Genomic DNA, 19139 nt, shown 5'->3' with positions numbered 1-19139 from the left:
ACGGTGTACTACTCTATAAGCAGCTCATCCGTCCCATAATGGATTACGCATGCCCGATCTGGAGGTCAGCTGCCCACAGCCACGTCCAGAAGCTGCAAGTTCTGCAATCCAAGTGTCTTCGAATTGTTACTAACGCGCCCTGGTACGTTAGTAACAGGCAAATACATGAGGATCTGGGGGTCCCTTTCTTTGCCGACCACATCAGAGCACTAACTGAGAGGTTTGACTCGAGGTTAGCTGGTGTGGGGAACCCCTTAGTTCGGCAACTCGGAAGACACTCGTGCCGAATGAGGGCTGCCAGAGTTCACCCAAGGGCAACCGAGGGCGACTGATGTTCAGCAGGCCAGCCGAAGCCATCCCCAAAAGACGGCCAAGTCAGCACAACGAGTGGTTAGACTACTCGGCTACCCTGACTGAGGTTTTCCGTGCTTTCCTCAGTTGTAAGGCGAATGCCAGGGTATAACTTAATAGGGGCACGGCCCGCCACCCTTCCCCCCGATCATGGAGGCCATCAGCTGAAGTGATCTTCCCCCCATGCCGCAGAGGCCTTCAGCCGAAACGGCCCCTCCCTCTCTGGGTTCATACCCCAGAGACCCAACCAACCAAATTCCTTCGACAACTTGCCTGACAGGATAACCTCCCATCAGCAGCAACAAATCCCAGTTTGAATGGTCGAGGCTCCCGCCACGACGAAACCCCGTTAGCGTTAGCAAAATTTCCGTTCTTATATTACGACCGTTTACCATTTCCAGCAATGCGTCTTGTGCGCAGGAATGGTTTCACCTAGGTAGGGACGATGCTTGCGCTTGCGCAGGCCTCTGCCCTCAGTTAGCTTCTTTGGTTGGTTGGTTCCATACTTACACATTGTTGATATGGATCCTACAAATCGTAACGCTGTTTTTGCCGAATGACCCTTCCGTATAGACGTATTTATGTCAAAAATATCTTTACCACAAGTGCTGTATGGAAAGGCACCTTGTTATAATAAAAAATCTAAAAAATTCAAGGAAGAATGCTTGGTTGACATATCTTTGGAGGAATCAATTCATAATGATACTCTCTTTTAGATATTATTGGAATAATTCCATTTAGTCAGTCACACTTTCTTTTTGACTTCAAGTCTGCCTTTTTTTGAGAGAAGTTGTTTTTGTTTCCAGGTTGTATTGTAAGACCTAAATCTCATCAATTATTACATTTTTCAACATGTCATGATCTTTCATAGTATCTTTTCTCATATGTTTCTGACAAACAGATGAAACAACGTGGCAACAAAACTATTACTGCAATCACTAAACAGAATAAACAACATGCCATCTCAACAGAGTTGTCAATTACTGCGCAAAATTATCAGCCGTGTTACTTGTCAGACCTAGCATAAATAACAATATTTTGAAGACAATAATGCCCTATAAATTTGTTATGAGGGATCCTGCAACATCATGGATAATGATTTGTCAACCAGCTGACAGTAACTGAAGTTTCATTCAACCTGAATGTATGAGGTCTAACCGCTTGTTCAAACCACAACATGTGTGTTAATTCTTTCTTCCTTTTGTTTCTTTAAATATTGTGTGATGGTCACAATGTCAATGAAATCAGGGGGAGAAGGATAAAGAAATGAACACATGCTTTAAGCAATGTTAATATTTTACATATGTAAGAAAAATATTTAATACAACGATGAAATGACTACTTCCGAAAGTCACGGCTTTCAGCATCTTCCTTCATCTCAGATCTATGATTGTTCATCAACTTCCTCAATCTCATCGTCAGAATCCTTTTCAATATTATAAGTGGCTGATTCCATCTTCATGAACGTGGTCTCCATTGAAGCAAGAAATGGACATTCAGGATATTCTGGCCAGCTGACAAACTTCTGAAATACCGACAATATTTCCTGCGGAGTCAGATCACCAAACTCCGTGAAGATCGTCATCCCATCCATAATAATCCGAGGGCCACACCCAGGAATCCATTTCCTATTCACAGAAAATAAATGTCTTTTCCAGAGCAGGCTGTACAACACTGCACATAAGACAAGTCATCGCCAATACACAGCATAAGCTGAATTAATACAACATTTCTAAAATTAAATACCGTCACTTACTCTAGTTGAGGTATGACTCGATTCTTTCGACTTCTCAAATGATGACGAACAAAGAACCAGAGCGGTTGTAGCTGGTCTGCTGAAACAACCGTTCGGAAGAAATCTCGTCGTGGAACAATCTTCACAAGGTACATGAAGTCTGGATCAATAGTCTGTACCTAAAAAGAAATATGATGAAGGTTCCTGCAGTAGAAATATAATTCTCGCTTCCTACGATAGGCCCGAAGAGAAATTCAGGACAGACTGCAGTTTGTTCTTCGCTGAATTGACTTCAAGAACTCCTCTGTGAATAAATACTGTTGCCTTCATTAAACACTTTGATTTACTTTAAACACCTAAGAAATTAGCAAATAAAATATGTAGTGGTTATAACTATTAAAAAGAAAAATAAATTACAGTCTGACATCTAAAGTCTTCAAAGCAAAGAGGATGTCATTAATGGTCTTCTGGATTATTTTGCTACATGCCCATATAAATGAGGTCCACAGTGGCCGCGTGGTCGCTGGGACCGTGGGTTCGAATCCCACTCAAGCCATGGATGTGTGTCCGCGTTTTTCTGTGTCGTGCTGTCCTGTGTACAGGTAGAGGCCTTGCGACAAGCTAAAGTTTATTCCTTTACGTTCAGGGCAGTTATACTAAATATATGCTCACCTTCACCAGCTTTGACCACTTTTTGATAGAATGTTTAGCTTCCCAGGGTAAAAATCCTGTACGTGGAAGCTTTTCAAGCAAATTCCATTCAAATATCAGTTGGAAAAGTATACTAGTGGATCTATAAAAGAAGTAGCCATCTCCAGGACGACAAGTCAAGTACTGGAACATAAGTCACAACAAAAATTATAAATTGCTAAATTTTACATTCTTATATACCACATAAAATTATTATCGCTAGTAAAATAAAACAACAGAGTACGACTGTGGCCATCTTGTAAACATCAAAATTCTCTCAACTCTAGAATTATATAAAATTTATATGTAGCTTACAAAATTCCTTCTATATAATTGTGAAATAAAATAAATTCAGTAGTTGTCGGTAGAGATGAGAAATTCAATCGGTTACTGTATCACTGTAAGCTATACCAAAATTTTCACAAAAAACCAAGTCATATTATATTTTACAAAAGTTACCTCAGTAACAGTTTCATACTCTTTAAAGTTCTATTATTAAACCCTTTATCAATTGACGTCACTCCCAACACACAATTTGTATGTCCACTATGCTGTAGAGAAATTTAAAATTTTGGGGCTAGGGTGCCCTTCAGTGGTATAACATTGATATCAAATTTCATAGAAATTGATTAGTTGATTCAAAAGTTGAAAGGAACACACATGAAAGGTTAAAAGATACTTACAAAATACTGAGCTGGCGACATAATAAAGTAAAACTCTGGTCTGCCATATGCAATAATGCCAGTTTGGAACACGTGGCTCTGAATTACATGTTTGATGAATGACAAGGATGGCAACACACCAATTATTTTCATTACGGGATCTGTAACAAATATATCAGAATTTGGGTTGCTTCCGGATTTTAAATTTGGCTCATAATATGACCAATCCAAACATTAACAGCAACAATAAAATTTTATCAAAACACACACGCCGTAAAACAGGAATCTCAAAAGCTTTCGCGTCGTTTAGATGCATTTACAGTACAGAATGGATTATTGTCAAATAAAATTCAAATTAAAGCACCGATATATAATCCACACATTCATAATTGTAGTGTTTACTGTATGCTTAGAATAAATAAACATGACGACCGTTTCTAGAAAACTACAGTGCAAATATGCATTTTTAGAACACAAAAATACAAAAGCCTCTGTATAAAAATTTGGCCAGAACTGCAGTAAATTTAATACCTACCGTCCTCCCACTCTGCTTTGGGTACTCCGTGAAAGAGGCTCTGGACTCGCGAACCACCATCCATATTATCTTGGTAAGCCAGTTTCGCTAACATAAATAAATCCTTATTTAAAACTTTGACTCGTTCCGGGAATTCATTTTGCAATTCCTGCAACAAAAGAACAAAATGCAGTGTATCAGAAACTACAAAAGAAGGAAAATTCTGAAATCCTGTTAAAATAGTTCCTAAATATTTAGCCAGTTCTTCCCTTTTAATTCCCTATAATAACCATAAAAGATTATTAAGAAGACATGGGATGATAGTATTGAAATGGATCATATGGAAATAAGGTAGGAGGGATCAGATTCATCTGTCTCCAGATAAGGACCTGTGGCATTCGCTTGTTAAACCAGTCATTTCAAAGAGACCAACAAGAAATATTTTTGTGAACACCAAAATTAAACTTCAGGTCCCATGGAAGATTGGGAATTTTCTAAGCTGAGTGACTATTAGTTTCTGAAGGACTCTATCCAATATTTTTACCTTCATCTGTTGAGCAAATGATACTGCCGATTCACACAGCCACAATCTTTGAATACCTGCAGCCAGAAGCCCCCTGGATATAAACCCAAGGCCTGGATTTACCTCAAACACTGGAGCTCCTCCTTTCACAATATCCTGTGCAATTTGATCAACCAGATTCTCTGAAATAAAATATAACAGTTATATCCGATCTCACTAAGAAGAGAATTATATTTTCATTAAAAAGTGTTCTATATTATATAAGAAAAGAAGAGCTTCAGATAATGCTGTCTCTCATGTGTGTCTGAAATGACAGATCTTTGAGCAATATTAAACTTTTTAAAAATAACTTGTTACAAATGCACAAACCACATGGAAAAAACCATTTATTTATGGGTTTGATAATTAATACACCATCACACATGAAAATCTGGCCAGGAACATTTCATTAATTGTATGAGTTAAAAATCACTCACATGGCTAAGGGAGACTGCTGAGTTATGGTTTCAGAGCTGTACCACACATCATGTTAGGTCATAAAATTAGTTTTTTTCTGCTACAGTCAGGTCTCAATTCCCTTTGAAAGACAGTGGAAATAGTCTGAGAACTGGGATAGCACTATACAAAACAGAACAAAACTGAAAGCTTTGGGTGCCATAAAATTCCTCTGCTATACTTACTTGCAACATCTCTATCTACAGTATACAGAGCATCTGGGGCTACTTTCCTGCGTTTCAGAAGCTTCTGAGGGAAGGAACACAAAACAGGCTTCAGATAATCTTTAGAATTCAAGTACTCTAAAACATCTTTCGAATATTTTTTCTTAGACGTATTTATGTTACTATGAACACTTGATGTAACCTCATTTGTGACCACATGTTCACTCCCAGTTGCAGTATTCTGCTTGATATCAGTCTGTACACCAATCTCCGTCGAAGAATTCCTATTCCTCAAAATTAATCCAGGCGTTGTTACAGAATTCGTGCTACGGCAAAAAATTACAAGCACTTTCAAATGTTTATGCAAAACTTTTGTCACACTGTAACTATTATGCATGACGGATGAGACCTTTCTAAACATTTTTAAGCACATCTCACAGCAAAGCCTGCAAAATTAAAAATGAAGCACATATCTTAAATTTTACCACGGATTACATGTTAACGCATACAACAAATTCAAAACGCGAAGCTCTATTCAGATGTTTTCGTTTTTCAACATGATGTTACGCGCGATCAGAATTGTTCTGTTTCGTAGAGTGTTGTTACAGCACCATCGTCTACCGATTAATACCAACGTAGGCACCATCAGTGACGGCAACTGCAAATAAAAGAAGCGGCAAGACAAATGTGCACATATACGTTACATTCCATATTCAGACCATTTCAGTCTATTTCCTGCACTATTCCCCTCAGGAATTTAAACTCAGCTGGTTTAGTTCACTTTCCTCTATCAAAGCATATGTCCATGACTCTGCCCATACAATAGTCTCTCTTTAAAATATGCATTATGGACCATATTACACAGTGCAGGAACATAGAAGACAGCCATTTTCATACTTGCCACCTTGTTCACAAGATAAACCATAGTTACTCCTCCAGACTTGCTTCTTCAGTGCAAAGATGCACATAATGCAATGTGTCTTATAGATGGAAAATTTGAAGATAAGTTGTAAGAACTTCTCCAAAATTGAGTGTTTGAATCCTGGATAATTTTCATCATCTTTGGTTTACACTGCATTAAAAAAATTGAATAACTCAAATGAGAACAGTCATTTTGTGATTTCAACTGATTCCATAACCAGTGTGGTCTGAATCTTGGAATGAGCAGATCTACAAAAGAATACAGCATTGTTCTGCATTCTCCCTAGACAGATATGATATCAGAATTGTCAATCTATGGGGGTAAAACACTAGAAGAGTACAGGGAATTAAAATTACAGTCATGTACAGAATTTTCATGACTACCATGTTGTAGTTTTTCGTTCCACAAAAGATAACCTCAACAAAATTTCCATATGTTTTAAAGATCTACTACCACACAAAATTTTGCCAATTAAAAATATAAAATTGGAGTGTCCTCTAGTGATATGATGTTCATAAAAAGTTTAATGAAGTTCAAACATTACTATGGGGTAACACACAAATATTACAGTTCCAAAAGCCTATCTTTCCTTACAAATAAGGAATGTGAACCAACAAATAATGGCAAGCTACATCCTAGACCAGTGCTTCTGAACCAGGGTTCTACAAGTTGTGCCTCAGGGGTCCACGAGTTGATTAAATTCCACTTGTATTTTTGCTGTTAAGTTTTAAGCTTTTTATTACATTTTTCTCTTCCATATTGGAGTAAGAAACATGACAAAAAAATTCACCTTTTATCTGTATTTTCATTAGTCTACATTTTATTCAGAGTGTATGAGATGATTGGGGAAAATGGGTCTATGGTACCAGAGAGATTCAGAAATAAAATATTAAACACTTCACTCAATATCTGGCCATCCTATCGAAATGTTTGAAGGAAGTCAAACTATATGTGCATGAAATGGTGGCTGAACAACGATTCATGTTTTTCACATCCCTATATGAATCAATGTCATCACAGATGTTTAATATTATTACAATCTATAGTACATGAACAACACAGAAGCTATTAAAATAGTATTCAAAACTTCTGAGCCTGCTATGCATATACTTCAGCTGTAAAATAAAAAATATTTTTAAATTGCACATTAACAATACATGTCATATTCACAGTTTGGTTTACAAAATTAAATACAAGTTTTTCATACCAATAAAGTAATTAAAATCCTACAAAAAAAACTTTACAATATACATACATTTCAGACATCTCATCATGTTTGCCGTCCATGCTTAAATCTCAACTCTGGACAGCAAAGTATCTATTCAGTAATCAAAAACGTCGTGAAAACCTATACTGATATCAGACGGGATTAAAGATTCCATTTGATGTTTCTCGTTGGCCTGAGATAATGTCTGTCTTTTACTAAGTACTTCACACTGATTGTTCATTGGGTTCCTACAGTTATGATTCAAATATGTGGTACTCTCTCCCTCTTACCTCATATTCAAAATAATCTAAAGCCTGCAAAATGACTCCATTGTTACTACAGTCAACTGGTTTGCCATTATGTTCAGGGCTTTTCTGTTTACGTTTATCATCATTATCCAATTCTGGCACTTGAAGTAGCGGAGGATGGGATGAGTGAGAATGAGGTGGAGGGGGTGTGGGGGGTGGTAAATCCTTCCGACCTAGCCACGGTTTATGAATAACTCGACCCTGAAGGTCGTGCACGGTCCTCATTAGTTCTCGTATTTGTGCGTCTTGCTTCTCGCTATGAAAGTACAGGTCTTCGAGTATCGTATTCAGCCTCTCTATTTCATCGTGTCTTGATTCTTCCTTTAAGCGATCCCTCCGTACCTGCCGGGTGTATTCCGAGAACACAATACCTGCTGCAATCACAAATATGAGGCCTTCACCGATGAGATTGGCTCCTAGTTCTATTGCCATTGTCTCATTCAAAGATGGAACATTAACTGGTTTTCCAAGATTCAAAATCCACATTTTTGACTTCACCTCACACCAATTGTAAACTGTCAGAAAAAATAAACAGTAATGAAGGCAGATAAATAGTTACAGTCACAAAGATAATATACACTGTGCAAACTAAATTTTCACTTTATGTCTCATTGACAATTGTTCAAATGAACACTGTAGTGTGCAATTCAGTTTATAGATTATTTATTATTCTACATCAGCTTCAAAGGCTAAATTTAGTGTGTGACTTGCTTAATTATATAACTATGGTGTTAAGTGCCCAGAGGTTGGAGTTTGGTGTATCCCAAAGTAAACAAAAGCTACATTTTCCTTTATAAGTTTCAACTTCTTACATCTGAAACTGCATCTTTGACAGTTAGTTTAAACTGGCAATTACTCATCCCAGAAACGTTATTCTGTCATAATCAGAAAATCTGTAGGTGAGTATCCATTTCTCTGTGAGTTACATTAAAACAAAATAAACATCTCCTTGTCATGGTTTTGAAAGCGTACATGAGAATGTTTGTTACTTCAAACTTAATTCTGAATGCCTTGTACCCACTGATAAGTGTCAAACATGTAATATTACATAAGACAGCTCCTATAAATAATAAATTTGTGTGAAGTGATTAGCAAGATTTAAAGATAAGAAATATATTTATTTCCTAAAGCTCTACCAAAACAGATAAAGATAATACTAGTAATGAATATCATTCTATTTAAGGGATCTCAATAAAGTTTCCTGTAATATTAGCCTCAAAGTAATTTTGTGTCATTTCTTTTGAAACTAAATCTAACTTCAGATCTTTCAGTAAGATGAGATGTTAAGGATAAAACATCAACTGTCCATTTACTTAGCTATTAAGAAGATATTACTGAGATGGCATTAGCAGATGTCACAGTTGATCTGATTGTTCAGATGTCTTGTTATTTTTGAAATCGTTAAATAATGCGGTTCAATTACTATTCACCTAATTGCAGTATTCAGTTTAATTTCTTACATACTAAAGCTGAATTTTTCATCACTTAACCTATAATGACGATTACTTACACTGAGCGGGTGGCATACATATATATTGCCTAAAAAACGGATAATTTTTTGCCCTTTTGATGAGCATATTTGCTATGGGCTTGCTTACTTGTCTCAACAACAAAGCACCTAACTTTGCTATCGGAAAAGCACCCACAACCATCTTTATTTATAAAACCAACACGAACAGCTGACATATTACATGGAAACTGCAAGTGATAAACTCGTCTTTTCTACAACCAACGCCATCTGACCCAATAACAACAAAACTAATGCAAAACTTAACGAACTACGAATTTACGATGTCGTTTAGAAGATTAAATTTCTGTGAAAAACTTGTTTCTTCTGATGAACAGATGTTTCTTGAGATATGGGGGAAACTTCCTCGCCAAAGGCTGCGTATCGCGAAATTAACAGATAGCCCTGATGCTGGAGAAAGCAAGCACCTCTGAAACGTCGGTAAATTTCTACCACTACACGGCGAAATAACCCAGAAGACAGTCATCTCAGATGTCAGTTTTGGTTGTTACATCCTACCTTTACTCGACCTATATAATTTTTCAGACGTTATTCTGTTAGTTCGAAAAATCTGTCAATAGCTGTTATAACTATGTATTTATATTTGTACTAGAAACCAGTATTGTATGTGTGCTATGACCTGTTCTACATCCTTGGCTTAGGCCTATGAAGGATCTATGGAATGTAAATAAATTCTATTCTATTGTGTGTAAGGTTGTAAAAAGGCATCTAAAACGATATTACCTTTAGGCTGCAAAAAGATGTAAACTTTGCTGGCAACAACAATTGAAACAGTACTTGTTGAGGTGGTAAGTTTCAGAACGTCCATGTAGGCATGTGTTATAGTGGATCTATTCTGTTGTAAATGAATGTAGGCTTCCTGTAAGGGAAGATACTTTTTTTTTTTCAAAACCCGTTGAATGACTCACCGCCAAGTGAGAAGAACACATAAAACAACTAATTAATATTTTATGTCATTCTAACACTTTTAATCTTTTGTAAACCTTGAGATATGAGATTCTGACGGCGGTGATGATTCTCATATTGTTCTTCTGGGTTGAAACTCCACGTGGACTTTACAGGGAGACACCAAAGTTTAGGTTAAACATACTGCCTCCATCTTCAGGGATCTGAGAGGCAATTGGATGATTGCGTGTATTACTGGTGTGGGGTTAAGGAAGGAATTAGAGCTAAGTCATGTATATGAATAATGATAAGATGGATTTAATGTTAACGAGAGGTATGTGGAATTTTATGTGAGCTTACTTGGTAATTTATTTTCTCTCTCCTTGAACGTAATTTTAACTGTCTTAACAGGTAGTTATGAAAGATAAGTAATTTTATGACACAATTTTAAGTGAATTTTGAATATAACCCGTATTAACAAAACTCTGCTGTCTTTTTACAGAAGTTATTATTTTTTTTTAACAAAACTGTTGAAAGACCACAAAACCGGATACCAGATCATCACTCCCTCCAGAACAGAGCCTGGGTTTGAATCCAGGACTAGCTGTCAGCGCTCGGTAATTTTGGTTTGACTACGACCTGCATTTCAAATAGAGAACGAAATATTACGTAAGCTGAAGCCACAGCGAGACATTCCCATTGTGAGGAATATAAAGCATAGTTAAACGAAACAAATTGATGGACGTACACGGAACACAACATTTCTTGTATAATTAGTATCTGGGTTAGTTGTTAGTGTGTGCAGGAGCAATATTTGGTCAATACGCATACGCTAGGGCGCATGCGCTGCAGGTTGTACCGCTCCCCCTTAATAGTGGACTTGCCGCCAGTGGCGTCGTCCGGTCAGCAGTTAGTAGCGAACGTTTTACGATGATGGTCTCGGGTCGGCTTTCGGTACGGCGTCCGCAGTTTCAAAGGCAATGAAAGTGAAGTGATATCACGGGTTCAGGACGCGTGCATCTACTGAACTCGCTCATGGGCTAGCAACGCGATCCACACACACAGACTGATGATTTCTCTACCGGGCAAAGTCTTCACAGAATGATGATCGCTGGATCGGATCATTTTATGAACGGTGAGTGAGATTTGTTTCTGTTGTGGAATGCACTCCGAAGCAGTTACACCTAAACATTCTGACTTACTCACGTAGTTGGGCGAAAGGATTGAGGGGGGAAGAGATAAATGGATGAATTGGAGGACGGATGAATCGATAGATTGACGAGTGAATTTATAGATAAATCATTGGTGGGTGCAAGAACCGGTTGATATGCACATCATCTACGGTGTTCCTGTCAGCCTTGACGTAGTACGTCGTATCACAATAAAAAGTAGGTCAAACCCGGTCGTTCAGCCCTTAGCCAGCCAGTTACCGGTTCTTGTATCCCTAAGATCCATATTAATGTTATCGTTTCCGGTTGAAAGACGAAAACAGAAAATACACAAGTTTTAAAACGATAAACAGAATTACAAGTTGCAAAAACGAACGTGTTTTGTATAATAATATATAATTAAAGTAAAATCTGCAGAATAGAATGATCTAGAACCGAGAGGAACACGGACGCCAAAGAAAATCTCCAAACATGCGAAATTACAACCACAACGCTTCGCTGTTTTCACGACGTTGTCAATATATTTGCCGAATTTCTTGATTGTTATGACGCGTCGTCTCTTGGCTGCTTACCGACGTTTCGGGTGCTGGGCAGAGTGATAATGTGAAGCTGATTACCCTCGAGTTTAGTCTATTCACTTGATACGAAGCAGACCTAAAAGCGTGATTAATAGAAACGCTCTCTCCTTACATCCTACACCACTTCTCCAGCACCCGACTAATGCGTGTAGCCTAGTTTGATTTCTGCAGGCGCGCCGATGTAAAATAACGTTGCGAATACAACCGATAAACAAGCATTTCGTGTTTGACTGTAAGCCTGAATGAAGTATGGACCAGCTAATAGAAGATTCCCCTTATTTTATATAAAATGGAAGGTTCGACACTCGACTTTATTTTCAGTCATTTGAATCCATCTCGCAGCATCACAAATTATTCAGGATTCATTTTAATATTATCCTATCATCCATGCCTGGATGCCATTTCCTCCATGTCTGGCATAAGTCACCCTCATTTGATCGCAATGATAATATTAATAATACGGTTCAGTGCACAACCAACCTGAAAGCGGTGGTATCCGAAAGGTGACGACACTTCCTGTTGGTTTGGTATGTGTGGGTCACTTCCGGGTTCAAGGTCGCCAACAAACGAATCAAAATTCCGTCGTCGCTGTTGTCATCCTAAAGTCTTCACTCTGTCCTTTCGGTAAGACGAGCGGGCATTGCCTGGAAGTCTTCTGACTGTAAGACACTCCCCCCCCCCCCCCAAACAGTAATGCTGTCCCTATCTCTCAATTCTCTCCCACAATTCTCTTTTTGTTCCTAAATCTCTCTCTCTGTCTCCCTTCTTCGCAGCAATCACTTCCTTCTTCCAGAACGTAAAAGTCAAGTGTAACTTTTAACAGAGACGATTAAAGCACTCGACGTTCTGTCTTTACATTGTATCTGCGAAGACGGACGTGGGCAAGGGACAACGACAGCTTACTCGGTCATCAGGAGGGTTATAAATCACCTTCGACGCCATCCAGCGTCTTGGTAAACGTCTCTAGAACGGTCAGCGTAAGATTTCGTTCACAACTACGCCCACGTGACATCAACACCTCAGATGGTCTCACACTACATGATAGAGCGCATTCTCCACGTAAGAAAAAAGTAGCAACTCTTAAAATCAATTGCATTTTATCAAAATGTTGTATTTCACTAAATGCGGCAATAAGCAGCCATGTTCAGAGACTGCTAGACTGACTTCTAAGAAAAAATTATTCTTAGTGATTGTTTGTGGTTAATATCACAGCTGAAATGGATGTCTGCGTTCGTCTGTCTTGTCCCGTAAATTAACAGTTTCATAATGGACTCAACCTCCATCAGTGAAGACCTGCAGTCTACACGAGACAGATTATTACAAGATTTGAAAGTTTCAAAAGAATATTATTCACTACACATCACGTAGGTAATTTCTGAACCAATGCGATCGAAAGTAATTGTTGCACAAAAGTATTTTACAACAATGGAACCTCCAGTCCCATTGTAGCGAAACACGCGACAGGTAGACATAGACGGACCCGTAAGGTGTTTTTCGTTCATGTCAGAGGGTGGAAAACACCAAAAAACTTCTAAAAGGGGGAGGGAGAGAGAAAGGAAGTTTCGTAGCGTTAAGAGGAAGAACAGCTTAAGTCGCGCCACAAAGGCGCATGATTGTTGTCTTGTCTACAACAATAGAATAAAAATTGTGACAGTGTATTTTGTATCTTTTGGGTGTATTGCTTCCGTATAACATCCATATGCCTTGCACTTCCTCTCTCTTAGGTCCAAAATGGTCTACTCAGCACCTTGTTTTCAAACACACTTAATCTGTCATGATGATGGTTATGATGATATTTTCTGTTCCGGCGTCTTGTGAACAGCTCGGTCCACACGGCGCCAGAACTCAGGAGATTATAAACATCATTTTCACGGTTGGGAAAACAGCAGATCTCACCCATAATCTGTGTTCTTCCCTTGGGATGAGAGACAAAATTTCACACCGAGTTAGTAAAATCATCAGGCCTATTTTTAAGTACGTAGGCCTAAGGAATAATTCTTCAACACCGTCAATTAAATAAGCTGACCCCGAAATTCTTCAACTCTCCTCTCGCTCAGAATAATCTGTGTGACAGAATCAAGTACAGTGGAACCTCGATATAGCGCGCCTCGTTATACCGCGGCTGTGATAATACCCCCAAACACGAATACATATGTTTTATATATATTTCACATATAACGCGGGTACTAAAGCTGCCCCTACCCCCGAAACCCGCGTTATATCGAGGTTCCACTGTACTTCGTGTGCCATCACTATTTATTGAACATTTCAAGAACTGCTGATGTTGGTCTTCAGGGTTGAAACACCGTGTGAATTTGTAGGTAGATATCAGCGTTTTTTTTGCCGAAGCATACTACCCCCAACTTCAGTCCTGAATATGTAAGCTGAATTTTCCTCCGAAACATTGACATCTACCTACAAATTCACACGGCTTAGGTACACAGTAGACAAAAATAGACATCTCAACTGTTGTGAGAACGTTCTATCTCATGTCAAGGATTTGATCATTAATGGAGTGAAATTAAGTGTCCGAGGATCGACGTTCAGGGATTTAACTCTGCTCAGACTGCAATAAATCAGTAAACTTTACATTACGGAACTAGGTTAACGACAATCTGTGGCTACATTCGGTTTTAAATCACATTTTGAAGTGGATGTTTTAAGACTTGCATGGGACTGCAGTCATAAGGGGCTCGCAAGTGCTGTTAACAAATACCTACATACTTTTACTTACGATAAATAACAAAAGGATAACATTTGTGTTGTTTAAGGTAACTTTATAAAGATGTTTCAACGATGGTCTGTTACTATTTTGTGCTAAATCCATTTTTCAGAGTACTAAAATAAAGCAACGACGTTTCGGGGGCTGGCTTTGTCCCCGTATTCAGGTGATAAAAAAATCTACTCTGTTGTCTCCTCTAGAAGGGGATAATCCCAATCTCTGGACCCCCTTCAACGATGGATTTAGTCCAGAAAAAAAGTAATGATTTATGTCGGTAAATCTTTGTATATATTAAAATTTAAATCACAAAAAAATTGACATTTTTAATTCGAATGGTTCCATATCCTTTTCGGATCGTTGTTCATTAATTTTCATTTTTTCAATGCTATAAAGGCTATGTTGAGGAACTGGAAAATCGTTAAATAAACATTATATAAATAAATAAAATGGATGCGGAGAATTTATAGGATGAGTGGCTAGTATTTTTTCAATAAGGGTTCTACTCCATGGAGTTAAGTTAATTAAGAGAATAGATACAGTTACATATTTAGTGACTTCGGCGTTTATTATTACTATTATTAAAGTTATTAAGTCAATAATAAAATAATGGGCAGGATATATAGCACGATTTTATAAATCCAATAAGTGAGTAACATTTTAGATTTAGAGCCCTAAATCAAAATAGACCAAATCTACGTACGTTTATATCAAAAAACCAAATTGTAGGAAAAGTGGGGTACAGGCTCAGGCGTTTTATGATTACGACTACAAAATTTCTGCTACGCGAAGCAAGACATGTCATAGAACTACTTGTTTTGTGCGAATGTTGAAGTGACGGTCTGTCGTTACCCCATTATCGACCCCCACAGAAAGAGCTTGGACAAGCCCAATGCGTGGTTAGAGGGGGCACGGGTTACCGCCGTGGTCACTCCACTTTGTGTCAACGACTTAAGAATCCTTTGAAGCCGACGATCGTCTAAATTATATTTAAGAATCCAGTCCGTACCGCGAAGAAAACACTACACTTCACCATTACAAAGTTTAAGGAAATAATCGCTGTTTATTCTGAGAATAATTCGAAATCAGCGAAAACAAATCGTAGGGTTACTGACTGGTAAAGCAGGTGGTACAAATATTTACCAATCGGCTTTAAAGGGTTAGATATATTTCGTTGTCTTCATATTATAAGCGCATATAAATTATGCAATGGGAAAAAAAGATTACGTAAAGATATTGATTGAAATGTGGCAAGTGCGTCGTGAAATTTCTATTGTTAAAAGCGACATAACGAAACGTCGAGTTATACGTATTGTTCCATGGATATTTAAATCTGGTTCTTATGACATCCAGTAACAAAAAACCTCTTTTTAACAGCACCACGTACGTCTCTTAAAAAGCATTTTACAAAAGGAACTTTCATTTCGTATTTATAAGTGACTTCATGCAGCAGAATATTTCTTCAGAAGCTGACAGTCGCTTAGCTGGTTAAGACATTCTTATTACCGTGTTCACAGTGGACCCCTATCCCGAGCCCAATGAACTCAGTTCATACCTTCACACGCCATTTATTTCACATTCATTTTAATATTATTCTTCCATCTATGCTTAGGACTACCAAGTGGTCTATTCTTTTCAGGGTTTGTGTCAAAAATTGTTTTTGTGTTTCTCATCTCTTCCTGCATGCTACATGTCCCTTTGATTTTTAAAAAAATTGGTAGTCCACTCTGTTTTCCCGCCTTTTTCGGTCAGAGCTTTACCACGTCGACACCAAATACGTGTTTCTCCTGTTTCGACTCGATGAACTCCTACTTCACCACCGAATCAACTGTCTTATTAACTTTTCCCTTTAAAGCCCTGCGTTAACAGTGAATGCATTTTGTCCACACACACCCTGTATTTGTTCCGTAAGATTTTCAGAATAAACAGCGCCGATACTGTTCACAAGTCAGGTCGGGGGTTGTCAAAATAGTATCCTGGTAAATGTCTCTGGATCGTCACGCCCTCTAATAAGAATATTAAAACCCATCCTGACACCTCAGAGACGTCATACACAAATACGGAGGCGGATTAAAAGAATTTGTCAGTGGAACCACGGTTCCGGAGAATTTGACGTAAATACGTCTATACGGAAAGGAAGTTTATATATTGGCTTTATTCTAAATATTTCCTTTATACTTGCTTTACAATTGAGATAAGTTTGATTAAGACTTTGCTTATTCAACTTGAATTAGTTACGCTTAAGATGGGTCTGTGGTAGATGAATGTAATGTAAAGTAACGTTTCCTAGGTAACCATCTTACACTTTTTCGTTACACCTTCCATATAGACGTATTTACGTCAAAAATGAACAAAGACATTAATTACAAGAAGACAATTTCGTTTTGGTTGGAATGAGAAATGAAGATATTTTCGTGCATTCCACACGTCCTGCCTCATCTGCTTTGTATCAGTGTCCTATTTCATGTCCTGCTAGCTGGAACGACTTTCTTACGTAAGTCTGTGGAAGGCAGCGGTTCTCCATACATAGGCACCTCCCCCTTACTCCGACCAACAGCTCGCAGAGATGTTAGCGTCGGGCTACGGGATCGGCGTTACTAAGCGACGACTCATCAACAGAATTCCATCGATTTTACTTATGTATCTCGTGACTTCGGGGAAATGCAATACTGCCGTGAAAAGTCTGTTTCCGGAGATATCTTCTGGAACGCTACGCCGCTTAGTTAGACAGAAATTAGCCGACGTTTCAGAGATGCTCTCTACCTCTATTATCAGGGCGATGATCTCGCTAAGAACCTCCGAAATGTTGGCGCAGCATCCCAGAAGATATTCATCTCAATATTAGTAGCCTTGAGAACCTAAAATATCGCTCCTGTTTCTGTACACTTCGCGTAAAATGTTATTATAGTGATTTGGTAGAAATGTAGTAGAATAAGGTGTAAGCCTGTTATATCCATTTGACTGAAGGTTTAAACTAAGTACCCGATAAAGCATAGTTAACCCGTTGAAAGTAATTTCCATGCCAAGTTCAAAACCGAATTTTTCGCTATAAATAAAGCAGGAATCATAACCACTGACCTGGCTCTCTGATAACAGAATTAGATGGCTCAGGATTACGAACCAGTTCCATCTTTGCAGCTTCCCCAAGTAACATTTATGTTCATGACCAAATCTTCTGTGGAGATTATTCGCGTCAAATTGGAGCAAAGTCCAAATTTTTCAAGATCTTCCTTCTCCATCATCAAGACTTGATGATCCCTTTCTTCGCGAGTAAATCGGCCATAGCGTCAATCTGACCTCTCATTTCCATCTAGCGCCCAAGGTAAAGAAGGCGTGGAGAGGATGAGAGACGACTTTGAAAGGTCAATGCCTGGATGTGGGGATAATATTAAAATGGGTCTTGAAACAAATACGTCGCGAGGCCATGGATTGAAATCGTCTCTTCAGATATGACCCAGTGTTTGAACACGGCAATGAACGTTCGTGTTCCATAAAAGGCAGTTAATCTCTTCATTGGATGAATGATTATTGTTAGCTTCTCGTAAAGGACTTTGTTCACTGGAGTTAAATAGTCGGTCGGCTTATCAGCGAAGGAAAGATGAACTATTATTATTATTATTTATTATTGACTGCAAATGGGTTTATACCCGGTGGCAGTGTCCTACAATAACATACAAAACAATGAGACAGAACAGAACAATGAGATACATCAACACAATGAGACAGAACAAAACAATAAACAAAAGGACACAACAAAAACAAAAAGACACAATAAACAATGAGATACATCAACACAGAGACAGAACAAAACAATAAACAAAAGGACACAACAAAAACAATATGACACCCAAACAATGGGATACATCAACACAATGAGACACAACAAAACAATAAACAAAGGACACAACAAAAACAATAAGACACAATAAACAATGAGATACATCAACACAGAGACAGAACAAAACAATAAACAAAAGGACACAACAAAAACAATATGACACACAAACAATGGGATACATCAACACAATGAGACACAACAAAACAATAAACAAAGGACACAACAAAAACCATAAGACACAACATACAATGAGATACATCAACACAGAGACAGAACAAAACAATAAAAAAGGACACAACAAAAACAACACATCCCACTCAAAATCAACCAACTCATAAATTACAAAACCATCCAACCTCAAGTACTTAACTTAAAAAAAAAAGAACTTAATACCACCTAGACATAAGACAATAACTGTAATGTATTACAAACGTCATGAACTGATGCACTCACACAACAATACAATGAGACACAACAATACAACATACCACACTCAAAATAAAACATCTGACACACAATAAAAAACACACATCCACTAATTAATCACAATACTTAAGAGTAGAATATAAAGTCCGCTCTCAGTACATGAAAATTTTATCCCAAAGAACTACAGCCCTTCATCACTTGGAGACTAAGACACTTCACTTCACTTATCACCATTTATTCCCAACTTAATAACCCTTAGCTTGTAACTACTTTTCTGACCCTCTTTCTAAAGGTGCCTAATTTACAGGGGAAAGACTCTAGCACGCCTGGAGGTAATTGGTTCCAGCTTCTTATGGTCCTATTTACAAAGGAATATTTGCCTACATCCGTTCTTTGTTTCCTAGTCCTAATTTTCCGAGTATGAT

The 19139-nt window shown here is 38.0% G+C and overlaps 3 protein-coding genes across 5 annotated transcripts in view; 1 reads left to right on the top strand and 2 right to left on the bottom strand.

Moving 5' to 3' along the window:
• Positions 1-1629: 1629 nt before the first annotated feature.
• Positions 1630-6629, bottom strand: mtTFB2 (mitochondrial transcription factor B2). Of its 2 annotated transcripts, XM_022078356.2 has the most exons (8): positions 5337-6629; positions 5156-5219; positions 4497-4657; positions 3974-4121; positions 3460-3599; positions 2759-2920; positions 2108-2265; positions 1630-1979 (listed from the first exon to the last, which is right to left on the bottom strand). In XM_022078356.2, the coding sequence occupies exons 1-8, from the start codon at positions 5565-5567 to the stop codon at positions 1736-1738; spliced, it is 1308 nt and encodes a 435-aa protein (XP_021934048.1). In that variant the 5' UTR covers positions 5568-6629; the 3' UTR covers positions 1630-1735. The 2 variants fall into 2 exon arrangements, with proteins under 2 accessions (XP_021934048.1, XP_021934047.1); XM_022078355.2 differs by having other exon boundaries at positions 5156-6629.
• Positions 6630-7038: 409 nt separating this feature from the next.
• LOC110836783 (optic atrophy 3 protein homolog) lies at positions 7039-9288 on the bottom strand. Its single transcript, XM_022078357.2, has 2 exons — positions 9082-9288; positions 7039-8086 (listed from the first exon to the last, which is right to left on the bottom strand). Exons 1-2 carry the CDS (start codon positions 9221-9223, stop codon positions 7518-7520), a joined length of 711 nt encoding a protein of 236 aa, XP_021934049.1. The 5' UTR covers positions 9224-9288; the 3' UTR covers positions 7039-7517.
• A 1574-nt stretch (positions 9289-10862) lies between these two features.
• The window catches only part of Syt14 (Synaptotagmin 14), a 32818-nt gene continuing 24541 nt past the window's right edge, over positions 10863-19139 (top strand). For both annotated transcript variants that reach the window (XM_022078349.2, XM_022078348.2), the window contains exon 1: positions 10863-11119. In XM_022078349.2, coding sequence (XP_021934041.1) covers positions 11086-11119 — 34 coding nt within the window. In that variant the 5' untranslated portion in view covers positions 10863-11085. The remainder of the gene's footprint in view (positions 11120-19139) is intronic.

Source organism: Zootermopsis nevadensis, unplaced genomic scaffold (genome assembly GCF_977971745.1).
Source record: "Zootermopsis nevadensis isolate Lab colony 2312 unplaced genomic scaffold, Znev_1.0 Znev_ptg000010l, whole genome shotgun sequence".
Lineage (NCBI taxonomy): Eukaryota > Metazoa > Arthropoda > Insecta > Blattodea > Termopsidae > Zootermopsis > Zootermopsis nevadensis.
This window is presented reverse-complemented; position numbering and strand designations above follow the sequence as displayed.